Raw genomic sequence first — 27,010 nt, 5'->3', positions numbered from 1 at the left:
GGCTTTCTAGACCAATATCAGTGCCCAGCTGATCGGCCAATTATGGGCATTCACACTTAAAATAACCCAAAGGATGCCAGATTTCTGACACTTTATTTCCTCCACATTCCAGACTTTCCTGCTCTCTTTACAGATGATTCAGACGGTGACTTAAAAGCTCTATGATCCAAAAGATGTCATCACACCTAACTGTAATGCAATTGTACCAGAAACATTCTGCACCTATTGGATATAACATGCATTTTTGAAAGCTTTATCATAGCGGATCATCAAACTGCAGTTAGGACATGAGAATTACTGATAAAACTGCTGCCGTGCAGTGAGGGTTCGATGATTCAGCACATGTACCAACATTGAGGATAAAGATCATTATTTTGTTTGTATTGGTGCTGCCAAGCAGGTATCACTAGTTTGGGCTATTTGTGTGTGAATGTGGTGTGGGTGCATTGCGTCACATTTATTGGACAGCCCGCACCTACTTAAAACATCCTTCTGCACGCCTGGATGTGTGTCTATTTCACAACTTCACCTACAATTGAGCAGGGTTGCTTTAACAGGGCAGAATTTTGAACCGAGTTGGTGAAATGGTGCCATTCTGACATTTCTTTATTGAAATGTACTAAAAGTTTATGTCTGAAATTTGGGGCGGCACAGTGGCTTGCGCTGTCGCCCTACAGTAAGAAGGTTCTGGGTTCAATTCCCAGGTGGAGCCGTCCGGGTCCTTACTGTGTGGAGTTTGCATGTTCTCCCTGAGTCTGCGTGGGTTTCCTCCCACAGTCCAAAGACGTGCAAGTGACTGTGTTTGACATTAAACTTGAACCGATGACTCTTGTGTAACAAGTAACTACCGTTTCTGTCATTAATGTAACCAAAAACATGATGTTAAAATCCTAATAATTCGGCGCCCAGGTGATGCAGCGGGATATTCCCCTAGCACACCAGCACCGAGATTCTGAACTACATGGTTTAAAACTAGGCATTGCCACCGGTCGGCTGGGCACCATCATGCGGGCATAATTGGCAGTGCCTGCAGCACACTCTAATTGGCCACCAGGTCTGCTAGGGCGGGATTACCGCACTATGTGGGTGTGGTCTTCTAACGCACCTCAAATTAAAAGACTATATGCATTATTTTCTACACCTGTTGATGTGACTATGTAATAAAATAGTCAAACTCATTCATTATAAAACTGTCCATATACATTTGAACATGTAATGTAGTGCACGTTTGTACTGAATGCATCCTGTGAAATATTTATTGATTGTACGTCTTGTGACTAAGCTTTTGCTCGTCTCTCTGGTGCAGAGGGTGAGCGGCTGGATGCTAAGATGAAACGGCTGGAGGCCAAGTACACTGCTCTGCACATGGTGCCTTTAATCGAGCGTCTGGGAACACCACAGGTGGGTACCAAGGCTTTAGCTCTTTAACATGCTGTTTTCTTCATTTCCTGCAAGTAAACATTACTAAGCTTCTGAAGTTTACTGTTGTCGTGTATGAATAAGAACTAGCGTTCATACATTTCTCTCAGTAATTGCATCGCTTTGCTCAGGAACACTTTGGGTTGAGTGTAAAGACGGTGCACCAAACAATTGCAGGCCACTGGCTGAGTAAATGGTCCAGTGTATTCATGTCCCATATTTTCTGCCCCATAATTAAGAAATTTATGATGCTTTTCGATGAGTAATTACCAGATTATGTTTCTGGATATTCTTCTACTCATACCACAATAGCACTGTAATTTACAATTATGCACCCAATTTACACATAAAAACCAGTTACACACAGTATGACTGACTAATCTTGCATACAATTGAATCACTTTTGTTTTACATTTAGCTTTTATCCAAAGTGACTTATAGTATAAGTATACAGTCTAAGCAATTGAGGGTTAAGAGTTTGTTTGTTTGTTTATTAGGATTTTAACATCATGTTTTACACTCTTTGGTTACATTCATGACAGGAACGGTAGTTACTCATTACACAAGACTCATCAGTTCACAAGATTATATCGAACACAGTCATGGTCAATTTTGTATCTCCAATTCACCTCACTTGAATGTGTTTGGACTGTGGGAGGAAACCGGAGCACCCGGAGGAAACCCACGCGGACACGGGGAGAACATGCAAACTCCACACAGTAAGGACCCGGACCGCCCCACCCGGGGATCGAACCCAGGACCGTGTTGCTGTGAGGCGACGGTGCTACCCACTGAGCCACCGTGCCACCCCGAGGGTAATTGAACATGACTGTGTTTGATATTAAACTTGAACTGTTTAGTCTTGTGTAATGAGTAACTTCCGTTTCATGATTGTAACCAAAGTGTAAAACATGACGTTAAAATCCTAATAAATAAATAAAACATGTCAGAGGTGGTGTGTGCTAGCTTGTAGCCTTCCTCTACAGCCAACAAGTCATGCAAGGGTGGGACACAACTGCTTAAATTGTTTTTGTTGCAATTTTAAGTTGTCTTGGGGACAAGAAATCTGCAAAGTGCAGAAAATGTAAATAAAACATTATTGTTTCCAAATGCTGTCAAGCTTCTCCTGACTTGTGGTGACCACATGGTCAGTGTTTCTCCACAGTATCCCATCTTATGTTCGTGCCTATACTGTTATTAAAATCTGATTTCTTTCCACCTGTCCACAGCAAATTGCCATCGCTCGTGAGGGCGACCTACTGACCAAAGAGAGGCTGTGCTGTGGACTGTCCATGTTCGAAGTGATCCTCTCCCGCATCCGTGGTTTCCTGGACGACCCGATCTGGCGTGGCCCGTTACCAAGCAACGGTGTGATGCATGTGGACGAGTGCGTGGAGTTTCACAGACTGTGGAGCGCCATGCAGTTCGTGTACTGCATCCCTGTCGGAGCACACGAGTTTACTGTGGAGTAAGTGATCAACAGAGCTGTAGAACCAGAGCAGCGTCCTTACTTTCTCTGTCTAAATGCTGAATAATAGCCTGAAAATCAAGTATGCCGGCTGGGGGGTTGGGGTGGACGACACACACATCAGTGCACCGGTTCCAAGACCAGAAGAACAGCAGGGTTGAGTCGGGAAGGGCATCCAGCGGGGGGGAAGAACAGTGCTAAATCAAAACTGCAGTTTAATAATGTAGCGACCCCTAACAGAAGCAGCCAAAAGGAATCATTTGTTCACTGTATGTGGACACTATTTTTAAACACTGACTACAGGGAAGGTCCCTTAGTGCACAAAGTGAGGTCTAAGAAGACATGCTTGGATGATTTAGGTGCAGTGGCATATACAGAATTCTAATTTTAACCCCAGCTAAACACTTATGGCATTAAGTGGATTGTTGAATGTATGCCAAACCATCCAGTTTAACAAAAGTGCCAGACCATATTTTTGGTCAGGGATGTCCAGCAAGCTCAGGCTAATTTTGCCCATGTAGAGTGATTTGCTACAAGTGGTTCATGTTTACTTTATACAGCTAAAATACACTGATCAGCCATAACATTAAAACCACCTCCTTGTTTCTACACTCGCTGTCCATTTTATCAGCTCCACTTACTATATAGGAGCACTTTGTAGTTCTACAATTACTGACTGTAGTCCATCTGTTTCTCTGCATGCTTTGTTAGCCCCCTTTCATGCTGGTCTTCAGTGGTTAGGACTCTCCCGGACCACCACAGAGCAGAGTTATTTGGGTGGTGGATCATTCTCAGCACTGCAGTGACACTGACATGGTGGTGGTGTGTTAGTGTGTGTTGTGTTGTGCTGGTATGAGTGGATCAGACACAGCAATGCTGATGGAGTTTATAAACACCTTACTGTCACTGCTGGACTGAGAATAGTCCACCAACCAAAAATATCCAGCCAACAGCACCATGTGGGCAGCATCCTGTGACCACTGATGAAGGTCTAGCAGATGACCAACTCAAACAGCAGCAATAGATGAGCGATCGTCTCTGAATTTACATCTACAAGGTGGACCAACTAGGTAGGAGTGTCTAATAGAGTGGACAGTGAGTGGACACGGTATTAAAAACTCCAACAGCGCTGCTGTGTCTAATTCACTCATTCCAGCACAACACACACTAACACACCACCACCATGTCAGTGTCACTGCAGAGAGTCCTAAATAATTCTGCTCTGTGGTGGTCCTGGGGGAGTCCTGACCATTGAAGAACAGGGTGAAAGCAGGCTAAAAAGTATGTAAAGAAACAGATGGACTACAGTCAGTAATTGTAGAACTACAAATTGCTTCTATATGGTAATTGGAGCTGATAAAATGGACAGTGAGTGTAGAAACAAGGAGGTGGTCATAATGTTACGGCTGATCGGTGTACATCGCACAATACAATAATATAAACTAATCTACATATTAGGAAATGAAGGCTGCGCTACGTTTTATGTCGGTATTAATCTTTATTGTGATAATACAGCAGATTATCATGCTAGTTTACTATCGCTGAGGTCTAGGGTTTTGATCTCGACAGTGCTATCAGCAGGTCAGGTGTCCACACAGACGAAATTAGCTAGTTCTGGTGGGTGAACACTGTAGCCACTGGGAGGTGCACTTGTCATTATGATCTCAGTGCCAAATGGCATTTTGTATAAAAACTGTGTCAAATCAGGTACAGTGGGGCCAAAAAGTATTTAGTCAGCCACTGATTGTGCAGGTTCTCCTACTTAGAAAGATGAGAGAGGTCTGTAATTTTCATCATAGCTACACTTCAACTATGAGAGACAAAATGAGAAAAAAAAATCCAGGAAATCACATTGTAGGATTTTTAAAGAATTTATTTGTAAATTATGGTGGAAAATAAGTATTTGGTCAATAACAAACAAGCAAGATTTCTGTCTCTCACAGACCTGTAACTTCTTCTTTAAGAAGCTCTTCTGTCCTCCACTCGTTACCTGTATTAATGGCACCTGTTTGACCTCGTTATCTGTATAAAAGACACCTGTCCACAGCCTCAAACAGTCAGACTCCAAACTCAACCATGGCCAAGACCAAAGAGCTGTCGAAGGACACCAAGAAGAAAATTGTAGACCTGCACCAGGCTGGGAAGAGTGAATCTACAATAGGCAAGCAGGTTGGTGTGAATAAATCAACTGTGGGAGCAATTGTAAGAAAATGGAAGACATACAAGACCATTGATAATCTCCCTTGGGGTCAAGATCTCATCCCCTGGGGTCAAAATGATCATGACAACGGTGAGCAAAAATCCCAGAACTACACGGAGGGACCTGATGAATGACCTGCAGAGAGCTGGGACCAAAGTAACAAAGGCTACCATCAGTAAACACACTACGTCGAGAGGGACTCAAATCCTGCAGTGCCAGGCGTGTCCCCCTGCTTAAGCCAGTACATGTCCAGGCCCGTCTGAAGTTTGCCAGAGAGCATATGGATGATCCAGAAGAGGATTGGGAGAATATCATGTGGTCAGATGAAACCAAAATGGAACTTTTTGGTAAAAACTCAACTCGTCGTGTTTGGAGGAAGAAGAAGAACCCAAGAACACCATACCTACTGTGAAGCATGGGGGTGGAAACATCATGCTTTGGGGCTGTTTTTCTGCAAAGGGGACAGGACGACTGATCCGTGTTAAGGGAAGAATGAACGGGGCCATGTATCGTGAGATTTTAAGCCACAACCTCCTTCCATCAGTGAGAGCATTGAAGATGGAACGTGGCTGGGTCTTCCAGCATGACAATGATCCCAAACACACCGCTCGGGCAACGAAGGAGTGGCTCCGTAAAAAGCATTTCAAGGTCCTGGAGTGACCTAGCCAGTCTCCAGACCTCAACCCCATAGAAAATTTGTGGAGGGAGTTGAAAGTCCGTGTTGCCCAGCGACAGCCCCAAAACATCACTGCTCTAGAGGAGATCTGCATGGAGGAATGGGCCAAAATACCAGCTACAGTGTGTGCAAACCTGGTGAAGACTTACAGGAAACGTTTCACCTCTGTCATTGCCAACAAAGGTTATGTTACAAAGTATTGAGTTGAACTTTTGTTATTGACCAAATACTTATTTTCCACCATAATTTACAAATAAATTCTTTACAAATCCTACAATGTGATTTCCTGGATTTTTTTTTCTCATTTTGTCTCTCATAGTTGAAGTGTAGCTATGATGAAAATTACAGCCCTCTCTCATCTTTCTAAGTAGGAGAACCTGCACAATCAGTGGCTGACTAAATACTTTCTGACCCCACTGTATGGGACTAGAACAATCCGCTGTGGCGACTCCAATAAGGGAACGACCGAAGGATAAGAGGAAAAAAATGCATCCAAGTTATATGAAGGTACTTACAAGAGACTAAACACACTGCTGTTGTTTCTTTACTCTAGGCAGTGTTTCGGAGATGGGCTAAACTGGGCAGGCTGCATGATCATCACTTTACTGGGTCAGCAGAGACGCTATGACATACTGGACTTCAGTTACCACCTGCTCAAGGTGCAGAAACATGATGGCAAGGACGAGATCATAAAAAGTGTGGTAAGTTACCACTAACATCACTACCATTTGTCTTGGTCATCATTTAAAACATCATCTAGAACAGCGCTCCCCAACCTGTCTTGCACCACGGACCGGTTTCATATAAGATAAAATTTCACGGACTGCTAGGGGCAAGGGGATTTAAAACAGAATAACTATACTACTCACAAATGAGCTTTTTCGTTGCAATGAGATGCTGCTTCCACCTGGGGGTGATATGAGATGATAAACACCCATGTGTTGGAAATGGAAGCAGTGTTTTCATTGCTGATGTCATTTATTACCGGGCCACACAGAAAGAATAAATAATTAGAGATCGCTACAAGAGCAATTAGATTTCGTTACATATTGTTTCTAATCACCACTAGGTGGGAGCAGCGTCTCGTAGCATCGAAAAAGCTTAGGATTCACACAGATTTTCCATTCTATAGTTTTTATTTTAAATCCTCCCGCCCCTGCCAGTCCGTAAAATTATATCTTATATAAAACTGGTCCGTGCTGCAAAAAAAGGTTGGGGACCACTGGATTATGGGATCAGTCCTGAAATATCCTGAAGTGGCCTTCTCAGTGACCAGATTCGAATCCAATAGAGAAATCTTTAGTGGGATTTTAAAAAAGCAGTTACAGGCGCCCAGGTGGAGCAGCGGGATATTCCGCCAGTACACCAGCACCAAGTTTCTGAACTCCTCGGTTCGAAACTCGGTGTTGCCACCGGTCGGCTGGGTGCCATCTGGTGGGCATGATTGGCAGTGCCTGCAGCAGATACTACTTTGCCACCGTATTTGCAGGGTGGGGGCTGGACTATGTGTGGGTGGGTGTTTCTTCATACACTGTGTAAGGACCCTGATTGGCGGAAGAGACGCCTGTGCAGAGTGCAGGGGTGAGAAGAGGAGGGCTGTACACGTGTCGGAAGAGGCATGTACAGTGATGTGCTCTCCTTGGATGCAATCTGGTATCTCTCAGCAGAGCAGAAGAGAGGCGTCACCAGAATCACTTATTAGAGGTTATCAAGGCTAAAGGATGCAACAAATACTAAGACTGGGGGTGAACAATAGTGCACATGGATATTTGTCGAGAACCAGAAGATTTTCAATTAAAAATAAAATTGTCAGCTTACATTATTAAAATTGCTTGTATTGGCCACTCAGGTGGTGCAGCTGTAAAAACACGCTGTTCACCAGACCTGAGATCTCGAATACATCGTATCGAATTACGGCTCTGCCTGCCGGCTGAGGCTGAGCGGCCACATGAACAACGATTGTCCTGTTGTTCAGATAAGGGGCGGGACTCAAAGCCGGATGGGGACTCTCTCTCTCTCTCAGACTAGTGCGATTACGACCTCTGCTGGTTGGTTGGTGGCGCCTGCACGGAGATGGGAAAGGAGTGCGGTAGAGGGTGTGGCTCTCCGTACACAGCGCTGTACTGCACTGCACTCGTCAAGTGTGGGTGATAAGATGTTCGATTGCTGGGCACGTGTCGGAGGGGGCGTGGAGCAGCCTCGTCCTCCCCAATCAGGAGCAGGGACCAGCATCAGTGAGAGGATGATTGACGGGCAGAAATTGGATGCGCTAAAGTGGGAGAAAGGGGGGGGGGGGGGATTGCTTGTATTTAGCAATAAGTATTTTATTCCATTTACTGAAAGATGACTTCTTGTACATTTTAATTCAGTTTCTATTCATTTTAAGGTGAAGGGGGTTGAATATTTCTGATTGCAAGTGTATTGTATTTGATGTGTATCGGTGCTAGATGTGAAAAATGGGGGTTGGGGGGGGGGGTGTGTGACATGATAACTGATATCCACATGTTTTACATATCAGTGTGTTCTTTCTCCTTTTTAACTGCCACCATTCAACTCCTCTCTTCTGCCTTTCAGCCCTTGAAGAAGATGGTTGATCGTATTCGTAAGTACCAGATTCTGAACGACGAGATCTTTGCCATCCTCAACAAGTACATGAAATCTGGGGACGGCGAGAACATGCCTGTGGAACACGTCCGATGCTTTCAGCCGCCCATCCACCAATCACTGGCGAGCAACTGAGTTTATGTCACAGGTTGAACCATTACCAGATTAAATTACATGATAGTGTTTGTAACACAGCAACACCAGCAAATCCGATTTAACAGGCCAGGTTTCAATTCTTAGGACCACATACTCTATTGCATTGTTTACAGGGCTTCCTAACTACAACCCTGGGTGTTTATAGAGCCAGTAAATCTATTAGTCAGAACTCAACCAACCTGCTTCTGAAGCATGTACTGACTGTGACATTTTATTAAGACAAACCTAAAATAATTCCTGTATTAAGTGGACCGAACGTGTTGCAGTTTTTAACACTGTTTTTCTGTTTGATTTTTTTTCTTACACACAATGTGCCTTATTCAAATTAATTTCTTTTGTCTTTTAGTACTATACTAACAATTTTCTTTTTTTATATACCAGTAACTGAGGGTGGGAAAATGGCCAGATAGGTTTTATCTCAAATTATTTAAGTGTGGCTAGAGATCTGTGGTATAAATTCTATTGGGTGTTGTTGGAATGTCTGCTTGCATGAGGCCTTATTTCTATCTTTCACAAAAAATTCAAGAATACTCCTTTTAAACATTTCCTTTTGTATTTGAATGATTGTAATCTGATTTTAATTCAATAAATATGTAACAAATCTTAAGTTTCATAAATTTCAACGCAGCTATGCCTAGTTACCCACATTAGTTCACTTTATTAAAAAGAAAGCCACTTATTAGTTGTAGAAAGGAAACAAAGAGGTCAGTGCATGTACAGCAGGCTGTACATAAAGTAACAAAAGCTTTAAAAACAGTGTATGTACAGTGCTACAGAAGGAATGAGATAAAGCCTTACATCCTTGTGTGTCCACACCGTGGCTGTAAGGCAAAAAGCAAAACACCTCAGTACAATCATTTGGTCCTTCCATGTCAAATTTGGCCCGTTTGATTGTCTTGATTAGGCTTCGATTTTAAAGAAAAGAATACTAAACCTCCACACAACGGACCGGAATGCTGTCGCTCAATCGAACTGCTCATCTTGCTTCAAGACACTGACGTAGTGCCGTTTCTTCTGGAGACGTTATCGAACGGCGAGCCCAGCTCTCTGTCCTCTATATCCACCGCGTCCTCATTATTAAGGAGCTCGTAGTGACTGTGCGCCACGGTCCCGTTACCCGCCGTGCCGTTGCGCTCGTCCTTCCTGATGGACACGGCCAGAGTGGCCAGACTGACGTTCACGTCCTTAAAGGCGTGCAGCAGGAAGATCCCCACTATGATAGTGACGAAGCCACTCAGCGTGCCGATGATGTCGTCGTAACCCATGTGCTCCCACTCTTTGAACAAGATGGCGGAGCACGTGAGCACAGACGTGGTGAAGAAGACGTAGTAGATGGGCGTGACCAAAGAGGTGTTGAAGATGTCCAAGGCTTTGTTCAGGTAGTTAATCTGTGTGCTAACGCAGGCCACCAAGCTCAGGAGCAGCAGCCAGGCCAGAGGGTTCGCTAGCACAGGCTGACCTGCTATCAACTCTTTAATGGCGATGCCCAGACCCTTCACACATGATACGGACAGGGCACCGATGACTGAGCAGATAGTGATGTAGACCAGGATGTTGGTTTGTCCGTGACGTGGGCCGACCACAAATATGAAAATAAGAGCTATGATGATGACAACCGTCGCGAAGACAACAAAACCTGTGAAGAATTACAGGAAGTTAGACACACAACACATCTACCACTTCATTACAACCGAAGTTTTTTCATAATTGCTGCATTTTACTTTAAAATATTGCTAAATACACTACAAGGGGAAACAGTTTGGACACACCTAGTAATAAAGAGTAGCTTCCTTTTTATTTACTACTTTCTAGACTGGTAAGAATAATGCAGTTAAGCGAATAAACACTGTTACATTTGACATTTTGCTCTAATAAGGTAACAATGCTGGTTGTGAAATTGCCCAATCACTTGGGATGCAAATATCAATTCACTTCAAATAGGTGTGTCCCAACTTAACAGATAAGAAACGTTAGTCACCTGTGTTTCCTTTCACAGATTAATTAGTTCTAATTGCAGATTCTACACAAGAAGCATTTTTTCCACTGTACGTTTTAAAACCAATAGAACTGTGGCTTCTATTTATATAATAGGAATTTAACATCATGTTTTACACTTTTGGTTACATTCATGACAGGACAGGTAGTTACTGGTTACACAAGATTCATCAGTTCAAGTTTAATGTCAAACACAGTCATGGGCAATTTAGTATCTCCAATTCACCTCACTTGCTTGTCTTTGGACTGTGGGAGGACACCCATGCAGACACGGGGAGAGAACATGCATACACAGTAAGTACCCAGACCGCTCCACCTGGTGACCAAAACAAGACGATTGCCACCCACTGAGCCACCAAGCCACCCACTTTATCTTTTGGTTTAAGACTACAGCATGCTGGTGCTATCGGCTGGTCAGGCGTCTACACAGACATAATTGGCTAGTCTGGGGTTCACTTTCCCCTGCACTCATTCTCAAGCCCAAATAAAAAAAATGAGGGTTGCATCAGGAAGAGCATCCAGCGAATCCAGTGTTGCGGTCCAGAACGGTCTTCTGTGGTGACCCCTAATACAGACCCTAATAGGGATTGCCACATTTGACCATAACCACTATGGTCATACTAGCTTCAACCCATTATTTGTATGACTAAAACCTGAAAGTACTGGACTGGTAGCCAGTGGCAAAATGAAAACAAAGGCTCTGTATTCTGTACAGTGGAAGAAAAAGTGTATCATGGACTTTCTTCCTTAACATGATTTGCTATTTGAGTCAAAGTGAGTCGCAATGCAAATATATATGCAGGATGTATGCAAAATATTCCAAAAGTGAAAGAAGTTCGATTCAGCTGGTACGGTTCTTCATTTTAATCAATTGTTAATTTGATTATCCAAACAGTTTAGAATAACTGAATGAATGTTCTAATTGTGCAAATGATGGTGCAGCTTGTATGCTTTCACCACAGTGGCCAGAGTCCTTTCCTGTTTCAGTGTGACATCATCCCTGTGCACAGTGTGAATTTCATTAGAGTAGTTTGGTGTAGAAGAACTTGGTTGGCCTGGACAAAGCCCTGGTCCCATTAAAGCAGGGACAGTGGTAGCCTAGTGGGTAGATCTTTGGGCTATCAGTTGAAAGGTTGAGAATTTGAATCCCAGCTCTGCCATGCAGCCCTTGAGCAAGGCCCTCAACCCTCTCAGCTCCAGCGATGCGGTACAACGGCTGACCCTGTGCTCTGACCCCAGCTTGTTTGGATACGTGAAGAAAGAATTTCGTTGTACTGTACATGTATATATGACAAAGGCATTCTATTCTATTAAACACCCTTGAAATAAATTCCACTGCTAACTGTGGGCTGGTCTCATTACCCAACACAGGCGGCACGGTGGCTCAGTGGGTAGCACTGTCGCCTCACAGCAAGAAGGTCCTGGGTTCGATCCCCAGGTGGGGCGGTTTGGGTCCTTTCTGTGTGGAGTTTGCATGTTCTCCCCGTGTCTGTGTGCGTTTCCTCTGGGAGCTCCGGTTTCCTCCCACAGTCCAAAGACATGCAAGTGAGGTGAATTGGAGACACGGAAATGTCCATGACTGTGTTCGATATAACCTTGTGAACTGATGAACCTTGTGTAATGAGTAACTACCGTTCCTGTCATGAATGTAACCAAAGTGTAAAACATGACGTTAAAATCCTAATAAACAAACAAACCCAACACAGTGGGTGGTGTGATATTTGGGCGTCCTTATACTTTTGAACATATACTATGTAAGACGGCTTCTATTTAACAGTAAATCTGGACTAGCACAGTTAAGTTTTCTTACTGTAACAATGTGTTAGGATTAAATTTTTACCTGGATCTACCAGTTTCTGGGCCATATCTTTCAGACTGTCGATTTCCTCCTCCTGCGGTGCATGGATCACCATGGTGGTGGAGCCAAGAACACTAAGCAGGCAGCCCAGCTTCCCGTGCAGGTTTAACCTCTCCGTCAGGAAGTAAGAGGAAAGCACGGCACTGCAACGACAATCATGTTTCACAGGTCTAAGTGTTTTATAAGCACGCACTCAACAGTTTCTTCATGCACAAGCTAGTCAGTGCTCTATACACAGGATAAGAAAGAAATGCCACAAGCAGCATGTTAAAAATACCTCAAATTAAAAGTAAAACCACAGTTAGAAACAAGTCCAGCATGTTGTATTAATAATAAAAAATATACCTCACAAGCACGCTGAGAGCCCCGAGAGGAGTGACTAATGTGGCAGGAGCAAATGCATATGCTGCAAAGTTTGCGGCCTCGCCGGCCCCCACTGTGAAACCAAAGCGGAGTTCAGCAAAACCAAGAGTTACCACAAAAACAAGCTAGCTAACAGTGCTTTCTTCTGTTAGCAACATCAATTCTGGTCACTTACTTGAAAATAAGCCAGCCCACCAAAGCCATTCCTTCAGATATGCATGACCACCCTGGCCTGGAGGGAAAGAAATGAATCAATTGATTTGCTTTGAACTAACACATCTAAACAGAAGCACAGTTAAAGTAGCTGAAGCAAATACTTAACACTATTTGAGGTCAAGTGTACCAGGCCGAGCATTTTTATAGACTATGAATTTGGTATATTGCTCTGTATGGTGCTCAGGTGGTGCAGTGGTTTATTATGTTAGACCAACACTTCAACACAGGCTCAATTCTTGGCGCTGCTATTAACCGGCTGGGCATCTACTCAGATATTAATGGGGGTGTCTGAAGCCCACCAATGAATTGGTACTCTGTGTACAGTATTCCTCCCCCCAATGTTGTCATTTCCATTCCAGATTGTAATGCTTTCGCCGCTTGCACTACCTCCATTCTTGCGCCGTAGACCATTACTCCCCCTCCAGCACGCCCCTGATATCACCTGCCAGTGTTGAACTCCTACACAGAGCTCTATAGCATACAGAGAGTCATGTTATGCTCCATGTGACCCCTCCCCCCACTCGCGCAGGTGCCTGGACCTGCCCCGTAGATCGTATATCACAGCAGCAGGAAGACACTTTGTCCAACCTTCTCTACAGCAAACACATATTATTGTGTTTGTTCCGACGCCTGGCCAGATCGGTGTCTCTGCTGAGATTCACACTTCGAAATGGTATGTTCCCACGCCACCAAGTACCCTGTCCAAGGTATTCCTGCTTTGCGATGATGAAACCGAGCCTCCATTGACCCTGACCAGGATAAAGTGGTTGATGAAAATGAAATGAAAGAGTATATAATGTTCTGTATTAAAACATAAATGAAGTCCCTCTCCTTCTTTGTAAAAGCATCATTTAGCACTAGACCAGGAATTAGAAACAGTGTGTGCATCAAAATTTCCCTCATGGTATCGCATTTCTCTGTTAGGACATACGACATCAGTGGAACACTTTACATAAGGTTACACCGGCACACTATCAAGTGTATGTCATCCATCACAAATGAAAACAATTCACACCATAAACATTTTCCTCACGCTCTTACACAGAATTGCCACAGATGTTTTGTATACAATCGTGTTACAATTTTTGAAGTGCACACATACTAATGAGTGCTGTATTTGTACAGCCCTGACCCTGAGCTTGAACAAGGAAGGGACGTTCTTAAACTGTTTCCAAGAAGTTACAAGTATACTATGTACTTAATACACCTGTTTGCAATAGGTGTGACTGAAACACTTGAACTTAACAATAAGGGGTGTCACATATACTGACAGACTTTCATGAACAAATAAGTAAAATCTGTGCTCCATGTACATTTTATTTATATGCACACCAAACCGTTTCCATCACTTTGCTCGAGATTTATTTACTTTTGCTCAATAAAATGTGTGGAATGCTGTAAGTCACGTTTTGCATTACACATTAACTCAGCAGGTACACAAAACGTCAAGCAATCTGGGTGTGCCCAGTGTCAAATGTTTAAGATTAATGACCCCCCTACACCCATTCAGTAATGCAACTGAACACAATAGTTTCCACAGCTTTAGACCTTTAACGACGCCAGCAATGTAAATGTGTCGAAAAACTCTGATTACAATATACACAAATAAGCTGCACCTTGTAACACCTGACTCAACCAGTTTAACAGGCAATGGAGCGACTTGATGTTGGTGTCCAACATTAAATGTAATTATTACTTGTATACCAACATACACATATACATACACACACACTATGAACAAAAAGTATTATGACACCCCTTCTAATTATGACATTCATGTTTCATCCCCAAAAAATGCTATATGAAGGAAATTATATGCTTCTAACTTTTCAGAAACAGTTTAGGGAAGACCCTTTCCTCAAAAAGCAAGGTCTAGAAAGACATGAAGAAAGGTTTGGTTCAAAGGAACTCCAGTGGTCTGCACAGAGCCCTGACCTCAGCCCCACTGAACGGCTTTGGAATGAACTGGAACACCAATTGAGGTTTTCTTGACCATCATCAGTGCCCACCCATACACCTGCTCTTTTGACTAAACGGGCACATACATGTTGTGTTGTAAGAAGCCTTCTCATCAGATTGGCTGTTGTTATAGTCATGTCATGTAATGACAGTCTTCTAATTTAAATGACTGCAGTTGCTCTTTTAAGGTACTGTTTTGTACCTTTTTAAATAACTTTCAGCTCGAGAGGTGCTGTACAATGGCTGATCCTGCACTCTAATCCCAGTAGGAGAAGTGTCATTGTGTGTATGTATATATGACTAATCAAGGCATTCTATTTTATTTTCACAGGATTGATGGGTGAGTCAAATGACTCCTTTTGATACCTTGACTATTGCCCGCCACCTGGATTTGTATTATTTCCTCTGTATTTTAGATACATGGTAGGTAGGTAGGTAGGTAGGTAGGTAGGTAGGTAGGGAGGTAGGTAGGTAGGTAGGTAGGTAGGTAGGTGGATAATAGCAGAACAGAGTAGAATATGAGAGGGCTTTACCAGCTCGCATAGACCCCTTCCTGGCGAGTCGCAGCAGTCCTTTTTTCTTCAGTATAAAACTCGCTCCAATAAATAGACTGGAACTGATAGCCAGACCAAGACCAATGTAGAAATCGTATTTACCCCGCTCCTGCCCCATAGCGGAGATTAATTTGACACTTTTCTCTGTTGCATTGAGTACAAAACACAGAAGCTGCCCTCCTTCCGAGCACTGGTGTCCCAACAGACTTCCTGAACACATGGTGGAGAACAGGTGGTCATTACATTATATAAATAATAATAATAATGATGATGATAAAAAGCCATATTGCACTAAATAGACTCTTAGATAACAGTTGGTTGTTAGATAACTAATTTAATAATTATGATATTATATGAATAACTTATAATATCTAAATGTCCTAGTGCACTAATGTACTAAACACGTTTTAAAAAGGTGATAACCATTAAATTATTGATCACACAGCTGATAATGATACTAACCTAATTGAAACACTTACCGTTTTGATAAGACACTTCACACACATTACATGCAGTGTACTGAGGCGTCATGTCACATGAACTGACTGCGTTCTCACACACACACACACACACACACACACACACACACACACACACACACACACACACACACACACTGTACACTATCAGCTGCCCATTCGTTCTAATCAGGAAGAGACTCCAAGCCTACTACCACACTACGTAGTACACTCAACCAGCACATCCACCGCTCTGTTCTAGTATACTACTTAGTAAAGTAGTAGGTATGTAAATACATTAGCCACTAGCTAGCGGCTTGCTAAGCAATATGACCAGCATTCTAGATGTTCTTATTCACCTAATGCGATACTAAATATTATTATAAATTACCTGTTTGATTATCAGTAATCAGTGCAGATGTACAGAGCACAGCAACAACCGCATAGTTGAGTTTTTTAAGCTCAGCAGGACGAATAACACTCGCTAACCTTCTCTACCCGTTCATACAGTGAAAGGGCATCCGACTGCGCATGAGCAGTCCACTCCCGTGCCATTGGTTCCTGTCATATGATGTAAATGTACATGTAAACAGCAGCATTATACTGTAGTTCCAGTGAGTGCTTATTCATTCTGATCTCTAGTGATCGCTTCTAATCATGGAAAACATGTACAATTTAAGAATAAGAATAGGAATAATCCTGATTCCTTTTCAGAAGTCTTCAAACTTGCTAGAAATATGATTGAATCTAATATACCGTCTGACTGTACTAGCCAGGATTATTTCAGAATTTTCTGGTGAGATCAAAAAATCATAATTATAAAACAGATAGTTCCGGTCCTAAAATCTGATTGGCTGAGCCGCGTTCGAAGTCGTTATAAAAATCCCCGATACACGCACACCTATGACCGCCTCACATCATTCCATATTAATACGCCACTGAAAAGAAAAAGTACATACTTGGTTGAACACTATGTTAAGTCGTGTACTATACATGGAAATGTCCAGATTATTATAAACAGTAATCCTAATCATTGGTCCAAGAAATAGTGTAATAGTGTTTGTGGAGGAATGTTTATTAACAATGTTATGTTCGCCCTCATGTTACCTAGCAACACTGTTAACGGACTACCTGATTTCGCGGAAGAAGTGTTTTTGTAAATAAAAACATTTATAAATTGAACATTGTTGTATTTTATTATATTTTATGTTGACCGCCGTTTTATAAAAGCAATAAGCCACTCGAGACCGTGCGTTACTGCTATGATTTTATCACGGGGAAAGACGTTTTAGCAGACGCTTTTATCCAAACCGACTTACAGTACTGTGGCAGTATATGGTCTAAGCAACTGAGGTCTAGGGGCCTTGCTCAAGGGCCCAAAAGTGGCAATCTGGCAGAGGTGAGGCTTGAACCAGTGACCTTTCATTTCCTAGTCCAAAACCTTGACCACTAGGCTACAACTGCCCTTTTACAGCAGCTTGTAATAACAATAAAAAGCACATTTAAAATGTTATACACAATATATAACCAAGAAACAAGTCTGTTAGCATATTTTTTAGTTGTTGAACTGGTAAGTTGCCAATTACAATCATGACAGCTGTGTAAACAAAGGCATCTGTGTTTTTCTTTTTTGTATGTTCTACACCGACTTAATTACATCAATTAAGCTGTCCTTTAACAATGCACAGAAAGCAGGTGAAAGGTCAGGATTTTACGTACTACCTCTGTACACACTTCACAATACATTATCAGAACCATAGTAAAAACACAATATAGAAAAACACAATGTGAAACCACATAACTGACAATATAGCACAATAATAAGCAATAAACAATGATTCAAATAAAAGTACAAATAAAATAGGTCTCGCATTTTTACAGTATCATAAAATGTAATTGTTAAGAATGCAAAGTTCAGGAATTTATATATCAGTACGCTATATACCCAAAAGTATGTAGACAACCCTTCATAATGATTAAGGTCCGGTGTTTTAGCCACACTCTTGTGTGGAATTAGAATGTCAAGTACAAGCAATGCCTGACTTGACAGATTTTTGACAATATAGGCACATATTCCCAAAGACAAACTACAAAATCTTGTGAAAAATCTTTCCAGATGAGCAGAAATAAAGTGGCGACTCCATACAAATACCCATGGTTCTGGAATGGAATATCCAACAAGCTCATGGTAAGATATTACAAGGAATACATTGAGTCTTAAAACACCATTATTTTAAATTAAAATATTGTAACTATTTGGTCATAACAGGCACTGCATATCACCTGGCTACTAACATCCCTATAGTGAAATATGGTGGTGGCAGCATCATGCTATGAAGGTATTTATGAAGGTAGACTGAGAAGACTCAAATGATTAATGAATGGCACCAAATACACAAACATCCCCAAAAAACACTGGAGTGGCTTCTGGGTGAGTCTGTGAATGGCACCGAGTGGCCCAACTAATGCCCAGATTTGAACCCCATCAAACATCCATGGAGAGACCTGAAGATGGTAGTTCAAAAACCTATGCCTTGCAGTCTGCTGGAGCTTGAGAGGATCTTCCACAAACTGCAGCAGTTCAGCCAACAGATGTATTCAAGAAAACGTATTGAATAAAGAATACTGAATACTGTTATAAATAAGAGATTTATTTAAAAACAGGTGTTTATGGGGAGATTAAATGGTAAAAGGAGCAAAAATCAACACAATAAATCAACAGCACAAAGTGTGCAAAAAGTCAAGGGGTCAAGCACCAGACAAATAATGCTTTTATAATTAACAATCATTTAACACTAGCTCACTGACATAGAAATAAAACAAACAACAAATCAAAGTTTTATTGGCAAGATTTCAAAGTAAAAAAATTAATTACATTACAATCTTAGTAATAATATCGTTAACATTAATACTATTTGTAGTAAATATTTTTTCATTGTATTTTTATTTTTTTGGTCACAGTCATGGCGGGTCCAGCTCCAGTGGAAAACACCAAGTGCCCCCATAAATTCTCTATGAGGTTTAGGTCAGGTGAGGTCAGGTGGCTTTGTATCTCTGACAGTGAGAGGATACATTGCCTATTAGAATTCAATAATTAAATATTAAGACAAATAATCTGTATTAAATAAGTTTATTATTCAATAGCAACTGGATCAAATAACTTATTATTCTGTATCTAATAACTCAACTAAATAATTTACTCCTCTTTAGTTTTAACTGGACCCCACTGGAGCACAGCTTCCTGAGATATCCGTAGCAACATAACCCCCACCGACACTGTAGTGAATCCACACAGAATACCTAAACAGTCCAAAATACCCAATGTTTCCCATTCTTTAAACAGAATGGCGGAGGCAAGGATGACGGAAAACGTAAACAGCACGTAATACACAGCTTCAAACATGTTGGAGCCGAAGCTCTCCAAGGCTTTGTTGATGAACGTGAACTGGATGAGAATGCTCACGATGAGAACTGTCAGTAAGCACAGGAACAGGTACAGCGCTCTGTTATCAGTGGTCATGTCTCCACTAAAGGCTTCTTTTGCTGTCAAACCCAGACCTTTACAACTGGGCACTGTGAATGTTCCCAGCAGAGAACATATGCCTACATACACCATGATGTTGGACTTGCCATACGCTGGAGAGAGCCAGACGATCAGTATGATCAACAGCACAACCACCAGTGCAATGTAGCTCAGGAACACTGGAACAGAATGGGTGAAAAGTTGTGATTCAGACATTTAAGACACTACAGTTTGTGATACACAATAACAAGGGCTAAATAAACCATATGTCATTTTAGTTTTTAGTCATTTTAGTAATTCTTGCAGGTGAAAAGAAGCAGTCAGCTATTTCACACATGTAGGAGGTCGGAGGGGTTGGTTACGGCCCTTTTCGGTCAGGAGTGGAGGTCTACAGCAATAGACAAGAAATACAATCGGGTAGCACGGTAGCTCGGTGGGTAGCACTGTCGCCTCGCAGAAGATGCTGGGTTTGATTCCCAGGAGTTTGCATGTTCTCCTTGTGTCTGCGTGGGCTTCCTCCCACAATCAAAAGACATGCAGTCAGATTAATTGGAGGTACTAAAAATCACCCTAGTTATGAATGTGTGTGTACATATGTGCATGCATGTATAAGTGTGTGTTTCCCCTGTCTGGGGTGTTTCCCACCTTTTGCCCAGAAAATTTAACCCACCACGACCCTGAATATAAATAAACTTAATGATAGAAATCACATGCTTGCAACCTGTTCGCATGTTGTCATAAGTTTGCTAACCTAAACAGCATGCCTATAGCAAGCCAGGCCAACATCAGAGCCTGACCTCAAAATACTCTGTTGACTAAATGAGCAAAAATTTCAGAAAAAAGCCTTCAAGCCTTTCTAGATGAGTGAAAGTTGTTGTATCCACAAATTGAAGGCGAATTCCACATTTCCTTCCATGGCTTTGGAATGGGATGGCTTATAACCAAGTGTCCACATACCTGTAGCCATATAGTGTATCACAAAACCAGCATAATTACAGCAGTAACAGGGTGTGTTTGTACCTGGGTCCAGAAGTCGCTGCTCTAATTCAGCTCTTGATTCCACACTCCCAGATTTAGGTGAGTGAATGATTAGCACGACTGATCCACAGCAGCACAGCACACAGCCAAGTTTCCCCAGGACATTCAGATGTTCCTGTAGGATCCAGGATGCCAGGACGGCACTAAATGATTAATACATTAAAATAGTACACAGGTAGTTATGAAGTCATGAAGGAACAGCATTTTTCAACCACATGATGTTAGTAAGTAACTAATACGTCACTGTTTGATTAATGCTGTCAGGTAAAAAAAAAAAAATTTATTACAGAGCAATACACTTAAATACAGCTCATACCATGTTTCGTCATACAAATATTCAAGCAGATTAATAGCTGAGAAATTACTTTATAAAGGTGTTTAATACCTGCCTTTAAACTTCTATTTTACAGTCATATGCACAAGTTTGGACACTCCAGGTCAAATTCCAATTAAAATTTGTATATTTTGTATATTTTAAACAGCCCACAATTTTGAAGAAAGGCCAGCTTGTATACTTCCTTGCTATGTTATGTGTAAATGTGCAGAGAACTGCAGAACAGTTACTCACCCAAACAGAACCCCCAGTGCTCCAAGAGGAGTGACCAGTACCGCTGGTGCTGCATTGTGTGCAAGGAAGTTCCCAATCTGACCCACTATCACTAAAGGAAAAAAAATCCAGTCACCTCAGTGCAAACAAAAACATCAAACCGAAATAAATTGAGAAGTAAACGTACTTGCCAGCGTCCCGCACCACCACACACAGTCCAATAAGTAGGACCTACCTGAAAAACAATAATAGCACATTCTATTTACTTTTGATAACCTTTCATTTAGGCATTGGTTGTGTCTGAGGGAGGGAGTCGACTGGGTTCCTTATTGCTGCTGCGAATTCCAACTCTGCTGGCCAGTCGAGGCGCAACATAGTGTGTCTCTTCTGTATGCGATACGGCTTTCTGTGAGAAAAAGGGTGAGGGAGAAAGATCTTTGAGAAAGGCTTGTCAGTGTGAGGACAGTCTGTGTATTCTGCTATAGTTATGCAGTCTGATGGCAGTTGGCACAAAAGAACGCCTGAAGCGCTGTGTCTTGCTCTTTGGTGGAATTAGCCTATGACTAAAAGAACGGCCCAGTCGCCACAGTTCCTCATTGAGAGGGTGAGAGGGATTGTCCAGCATGGCCCTAATTCTGTCCTTCATAATCCTCTCATGCACGACCTCCAGACTGTCCAGCTCCAGACCCACCACAGAGCTGGCTTTCCTCACCAGCTTATTTAGTTTGTTGGTTTCTCCAGTCTTGATGCCACCACCCCAGCACACCACAGCACACCACAGCAAAAAGAGGGCGCTGGCCACCACAGACTGATAGAATGCTTCCTAAACAGGGTACCAATATTATGTGTCCAGTCCAGTTTGTTGTTAGTGTCCAAGAACTCAACTACTGCTGTTCATTCAAACATACCCCCACACCCAGGTTGAATTGGTCCCCCACCATGAGGTTTATGGCGCCCAGGTGTAATTCTCGCCTCTCGTCTAAAGGAGTTTGTCATCTTCTCCTCGACTGATTTTTATTTAAAACACTTTTGCCTTTTAAGGAAATCTAAGTACATTTGTGTATCAGCGCCCATCTACTTTGTCCAGGAAGAAGCAACTTAATAGCAGGATAGTTTGTTTAACGGTGGGTTGATGGTGGGTTTGGGTGCCGCTGTAGTACCTGAGAACGAATCAGGGGCGGCTCGTTCCTTAGGGCGATCGGGCGACGCACCACCAAAGGGCGAAAGGGAAGAAATTTTTCTATCACAGCTGTGACTGTTCTGGAGTCTGTCTTGCCTGAATATCGTAGTCCAATCAGCGTCGAGTTGTGTTCTGTACAGTACCGCCCCTTTCGGGGTGACATCAGCCTGACTGAAAATCGCCCCAGATTGCTCTCATGTTAAAGCTCTTTTTTTCGAACTGCAGGCGCTGCAATACATTCTGAATGGGTTCCGGGAGGGCTCGCACTTACGTGCTTGCGTCACACGTAACCTGGTGTAGCGATCTCGTCACCATGACTACCATCACCTCAGTTCGGAGCAACTCCATCATAGTAATCAGGATAAATTAGCAACTTATGAATTAGGGCCACCCAGACCAAATTTAAACATCAAGTATCTACAAAGGGGGGAAAATCATATAAGTTACAAGTAAATTACAAGTAAGTAATATCATTTTTAAATTGTGAATTGTGATTGCACTTATTGTATCTCCCCAACTGTTTAATTGTACTTCTTTATTCATTGCACATCAGCCCCGATGCCAATCTTTATTCTGGATCTACTGCACCTAAAATAAAATGCTATCTGATGAAGACTGAATTAAATTATTAGTGTGAAGGCTTTACTTAATTTTATGATTAATGGTGAAGCTGGTCTCTCTCCATGTTCAAAGTTATTTGTGAGGACAAAGTGACAGATGACTTAAGATGTTAATTATTTAAGCTTTAATTTACCCATTGAACGGGTCACCTAGGCCATCATCGCAACAATTGCCCCCCCTGAGAGATTTGGCAGGAGCCGCCACTGGAACGATTGAATGACTGTTGTTACCTGAAGTGTGGGAGCGCAGGATCCCTTTCTTCTGGAGCACAAACGTGGAGCCGTTTATAAAACTGGATATGACAGCTATTCCAACACCAGCAGCTACTGATGCAGTAGAGTCTTCCTCCATCACAATAATAATAATATCAATAATAATAATAATAATAATAAATCTACTTTAGTTCCGGCTGTTTCTAACTTCAGAGTAACAGAACCGAACTTCTATTATGTAAATCAATGATCGTTTTCTTTTTGGGTGTTTAATAGCGGTTAAAGGAGCAACTTACACTGCGTTACTGCCACCTACTGAACTGAGACTTTGTTGCGTTAACTTGATCCTTCATTCATTCATTCATTCATTCATTCATCATTCATTCATTTAATAAAGCAATAAGCCACTCGAGACCGTGCGTTACTGCGATTTTATCAGGGAAAGGATGTTTTGGCCTGACGCAAAGCGGAGTGCCTAAAACGTCTTTCCCCGTGATAAAATCATAGCAGTAACGCACGGTCTCGAGTGGCTTATTGCTTTTATAAAACGGCGGTCAACATAAAATATAATAAAATACAACAATGTTCAATTTATAAATGTTTTTATTTACAAAAAGCATTCTCCTGCGAAATCAGATAATCCGTTAACAGTGCTGCTAGGCAACATGAGGGCGAACATAACATTCTTAATAAACATTCCTCCACAAACACTATTACACTATTTCTTAAAATAGTGTTCAACCAAGTGGCGTATTAATATGGAATGATGTGAGACGGTCATAGGTTCGCGTGTATCGGGGATTATACAACAGTTAGTTCCGACCCTACAATCTGATTGGTTGAGAAGCGTTCTAGCTGTGCTGATATTGGTGATAACAGCACGGCCTTTTCACACCACAACTGTATTACTCCGCTGACGCGTTGCCAGTAACGACAAGCTTCATGCACACAAACGCGCACACAGCGACACAGACTTTTTTCCCGATCTCGTTTTAAATCCGTTATCTGATACACAATCTAGTGCACTGTGTAGGGAACATAAATCCGCGATCTGATACACAGTCTAGTGCACTATGTAGGGAACATAAATCCGCGATCTGATATACAATCTAGTGCACTGTGTAGGGAACATAAATCCGCGATCTGATACACAATCTAGCGCACTGTGTAGGGAACATAAATCCGCGATCTGATACACAATCTAGTGCACTATGTAGGGAACATAAATCCGCGATCTGATACACAATCTAGCGCACTATGTAGGGAACATAAATCCGAGATCTGATACACAATCTAGCGCACTATGTAGGGAACATAAATCCGAGATCTGATACACAATCTAGCGCACTGTGTAGGGAACATAAATCCGCGATCTGATACACAATCTAGCGCACTGTGTAGGGAACATAAATCCGCGATCTGATACACAGTCTAGCGCACTGTGTAGGGAACATAAATCCGCGATCTGATACACAGTCTAGTGCACTATGTAGGGAACATAAATCCGCGATCTGATACACAATCTAGTGCACTGTGTAGGGAACATAAATCCGAGATCTGATACACAATCTAGCGCACTGTGTAGGGAACATAAATCCGCGATCTGATACACAATCTAGTGCACTATGTAGGGAACATAAATCCGCGATCTGATACACAATCTAGCGCACTATGTAGGGAACATAAATCCGAGATCTGATACACAATCTAGCGCACTATGTAGGGAACATAAATCCGAGATCTGATACACAATCTAGCGCACTGTGTAGGGAACATAAATCCGCGATCTGATACACAATCTAGCGCACTGTGTAGGGAACATAAATCCGCGATCTGATACACAGTCTAGCGCACTGTGTAGGGAACATAAATCCGCGATCTGATACACAATCTAGTGCACTATGTAGGGAACATAAATCCGCGATCTGATACACAATCTAGCGCACTGTGTAGGGAACATAAATCCGCGATCTGATACACAATCTAGTGCACTATGTAGGGAACATAAATCCGCGATCTGATACACAGTCTAGTGCACTATGTAGGGAACATAAATCCGAGATCTGATACACAATCTAGCGCACTATGTAGGGAACATAAATCCGCGATCTGATACACAATCTAGCGCACTATGTAGGGAACATAAATCCGCGATCTGATACACAATCTAGCGCACTATGTAGGGAACATAAATCCGAGATCTGATACACAATCTAGCGCACTATGTAGGGAACATAAATCCGAGATCTGATACACAATCTAGTGCACTATGTAGGGAACATAAATCCGCGATCTGATACACAATCTAGCGCACTATGTAGGGAACATAAATCCGAGATCTGATACACAGTCTAGTGCACTATGTAGGGAACATAAATCCGCGATCTGATACACAATCTAGCGCACTATGTAGGGAACATAAATCCGCGATCTGATACACAATCTAGCGCACTATGTAGGGAACATAAATCCGAGATCTGATACACAATCTAGCGCACTATGTAGGGAACATAAATCCGAGATCTGATACACAATCTAGTGCACTATGTAGGGAACATAAATCCGCGATCTGATACACAGTCTAGTGCACTATGTAGGGAACATAAATCCGCGATCTGATACACAATCTAGTGCACTATGTAGGGAACATAAATCCGAGATCTGATACACAATCTAGTGCACTATGTAGGGAACATAAATCCGAGATCTGATACACAATCTAGTGCACTATGTAGGGAACATTAATGTGTTTGTGACGCGAACAGTTAGCTTAATAGCCCAGTTAGCAGCTCCTAAGAGTTCTGTTATCATCCATAATCCTTTGGTGTGTGTGAGAGGTTTTTTATTTCTTTTTTTCCCTGGGATCAAACCCAGGACCTTCTTGCTGTGAGGTGACAGTGCTACCCACTGAGCCACGGTGCCGCACCGACACACACAAACTCACACACACTATCATACTTCTTAGTAGCTCCAACTAGCCAGAATGCATGTCTGGACTTGTGGAAGAAAGCTGGAGCACCAGGAGAACGGGGTGAACATGCAAACTCCACACAGAAAGGACCCTGACCGCCCCACAATCGTGGCACAAATCGTTTTTTTTGTGTCGGCGGGGGTATGTTAGTCACGGTCCTCCTCGGTCAAAGTGGAGGTCTGCAACAGTAGAGAAACATCCTAATAAATCTTAATAAATAAACAAATTGTTAAAAAGCCATATCATCCTTATTATGGTCGTGATGGGCACACTGGACGCACACACACACACACACACACACGTTCACACATTTATTTACACTATTTTTGAGTATACAATCTACTTGTTTATGTTTTAAGAGGTAAAAGTTCGATCCCCAGGTGGGGCAGTCCAGGTCCTTTCTGTGTGGAGTTTGCATGTTCTCCCCGTGTCTGCGTGGGTTTCCTCCGGGAGCTCCGGTTTCCTCCCACAGTCCAAAGACATGCACATGAGGTGAATTGGAGATACAAAATGGTCCAAGACTGTGTTTGATATAACCTTGTGAACGGATGAACCTTGTGTAATGAGTAACTACCGTTCCTGTCATTAATGTAACCAAAGTGTAAAATATGACGTTAAAATCCTAATAAACAAACAAACAAGAGGTAAAAGGAAACCGGAGCAGCAATTGGAAAGCAACACTAGCACTTTTAAAAAAATAAACCTTTTTATCATGTGCCAGCAGATGGCATTGTAAACATGAAAATGAGTTATAATTCGGTTCAGTTAATGTTGAGAGGTGGATATTTGTGAATAGGACGATTTAAAGTATATTTTAGTGTTAGTTGTAATGTACTGAGTCAGTATTAATACTTTATTATCTGTAAGTGTTTTTATCAGAAACCTGAAGCCGCAGCCCCTTCATCGCCCCGCCCTTCTACCATCAGACCCGGTGACGTAGGTGCGGTGTCCACCTCGGACTGTGATTGGTTAATACGGCTGTCAGTCATCAC

The 27,010-nt window shown here is 42.2% G+C and overlaps 3 protein-coding genes across 3 annotated transcripts in view; 1 reads left to right on the top strand and 2 right to left on the bottom strand.

The window, feature by feature from the left end:
* Positions 1 to 9,125, top strand: part of cyfip1 (cytoplasmic FMR1 interacting protein 1) — a 48,870-nt gene extending 39,745 nt beyond the window's left edge. The window contains exons 28-31 of the mRNA XM_062997975.1: positions 1,307 to 1,401; positions 2,649 to 2,887; positions 6,317 to 6,464; positions 8,338 to 9,125. Coding sequence (XP_062854045.1) covers positions 1,307 to 1,401; positions 2,649 to 2,887; positions 6,317 to 6,464; positions 8,338 to 8,502 — 647 coding nt within the window. The 3' untranslated portion in view covers positions 8,503 to 9,125. The remainder of the gene's footprint in view (positions 1 to 1,306; positions 1,402 to 2,648; positions 2,888 to 6,316; positions 6,465 to 8,337) is intronic.
* Positions 9,058 to 16,421, bottom strand: nipa2 (NIPA magnesium transporter 2). The gene is made up of 6 exons (XM_062997976.1): positions 16,318 to 16,421; positions 15,448 to 15,678; positions 12,915 to 12,971; positions 12,722 to 12,812; positions 12,359 to 12,519; positions 9,058 to 10,159 (listed from the first exon to the last, which is right to left on the bottom strand). The coding sequence occupies exons 2-6, from the start codon at positions 15,584 to 15,586 to the stop codon at positions 9,510 to 9,512; spliced, it is 1,098 nt and encodes a 365-aa protein (XP_062854046.1). The 5' UTR covers positions 15,587 to 15,678; positions 16,318 to 16,421; the 3' UTR covers positions 9,058 to 9,509.
* Positions 16,422 to 18,751: 2,330 nt separating this feature from the next.
* On the bottom strand, positions 18,752 to 23,233 carry nipa1 (NIPA magnesium transporter 1). The gene is made up of 5 exons (XM_062997045.1): positions 23,066 to 23,233; positions 21,222 to 21,269; positions 21,056 to 21,146; positions 20,470 to 20,630; positions 18,752 to 19,628 (listed from the first exon to the last, which is right to left on the bottom strand). Exons 1-5 carry the CDS (start codon positions 23,184 to 23,186, stop codon positions 19,123 to 19,125), a joined length of 927 nt encoding a protein of 308 aa, XP_062853115.1. The 5' UTR covers positions 23,187 to 23,233; the 3' UTR covers positions 18,752 to 19,122.
* Positions 23,234 to 27,010: the final 3,777 nt, after the last annotated feature.

This window comes from Trichomycterus rosablanca, chromosome 6 (assembly GCF_030014385.1).
Source record: "Trichomycterus rosablanca isolate fTriRos1 chromosome 6, fTriRos1.hap1, whole genome shotgun sequence".
Taxonomy (NCBI): Eukaryota; Metazoa; Chordata; class Actinopteri; order Siluriformes; family Trichomycteridae; genus Trichomycterus; species Trichomycterus rosablanca.
This window is presented reverse-complemented; position numbering and strand designations above follow the sequence as displayed.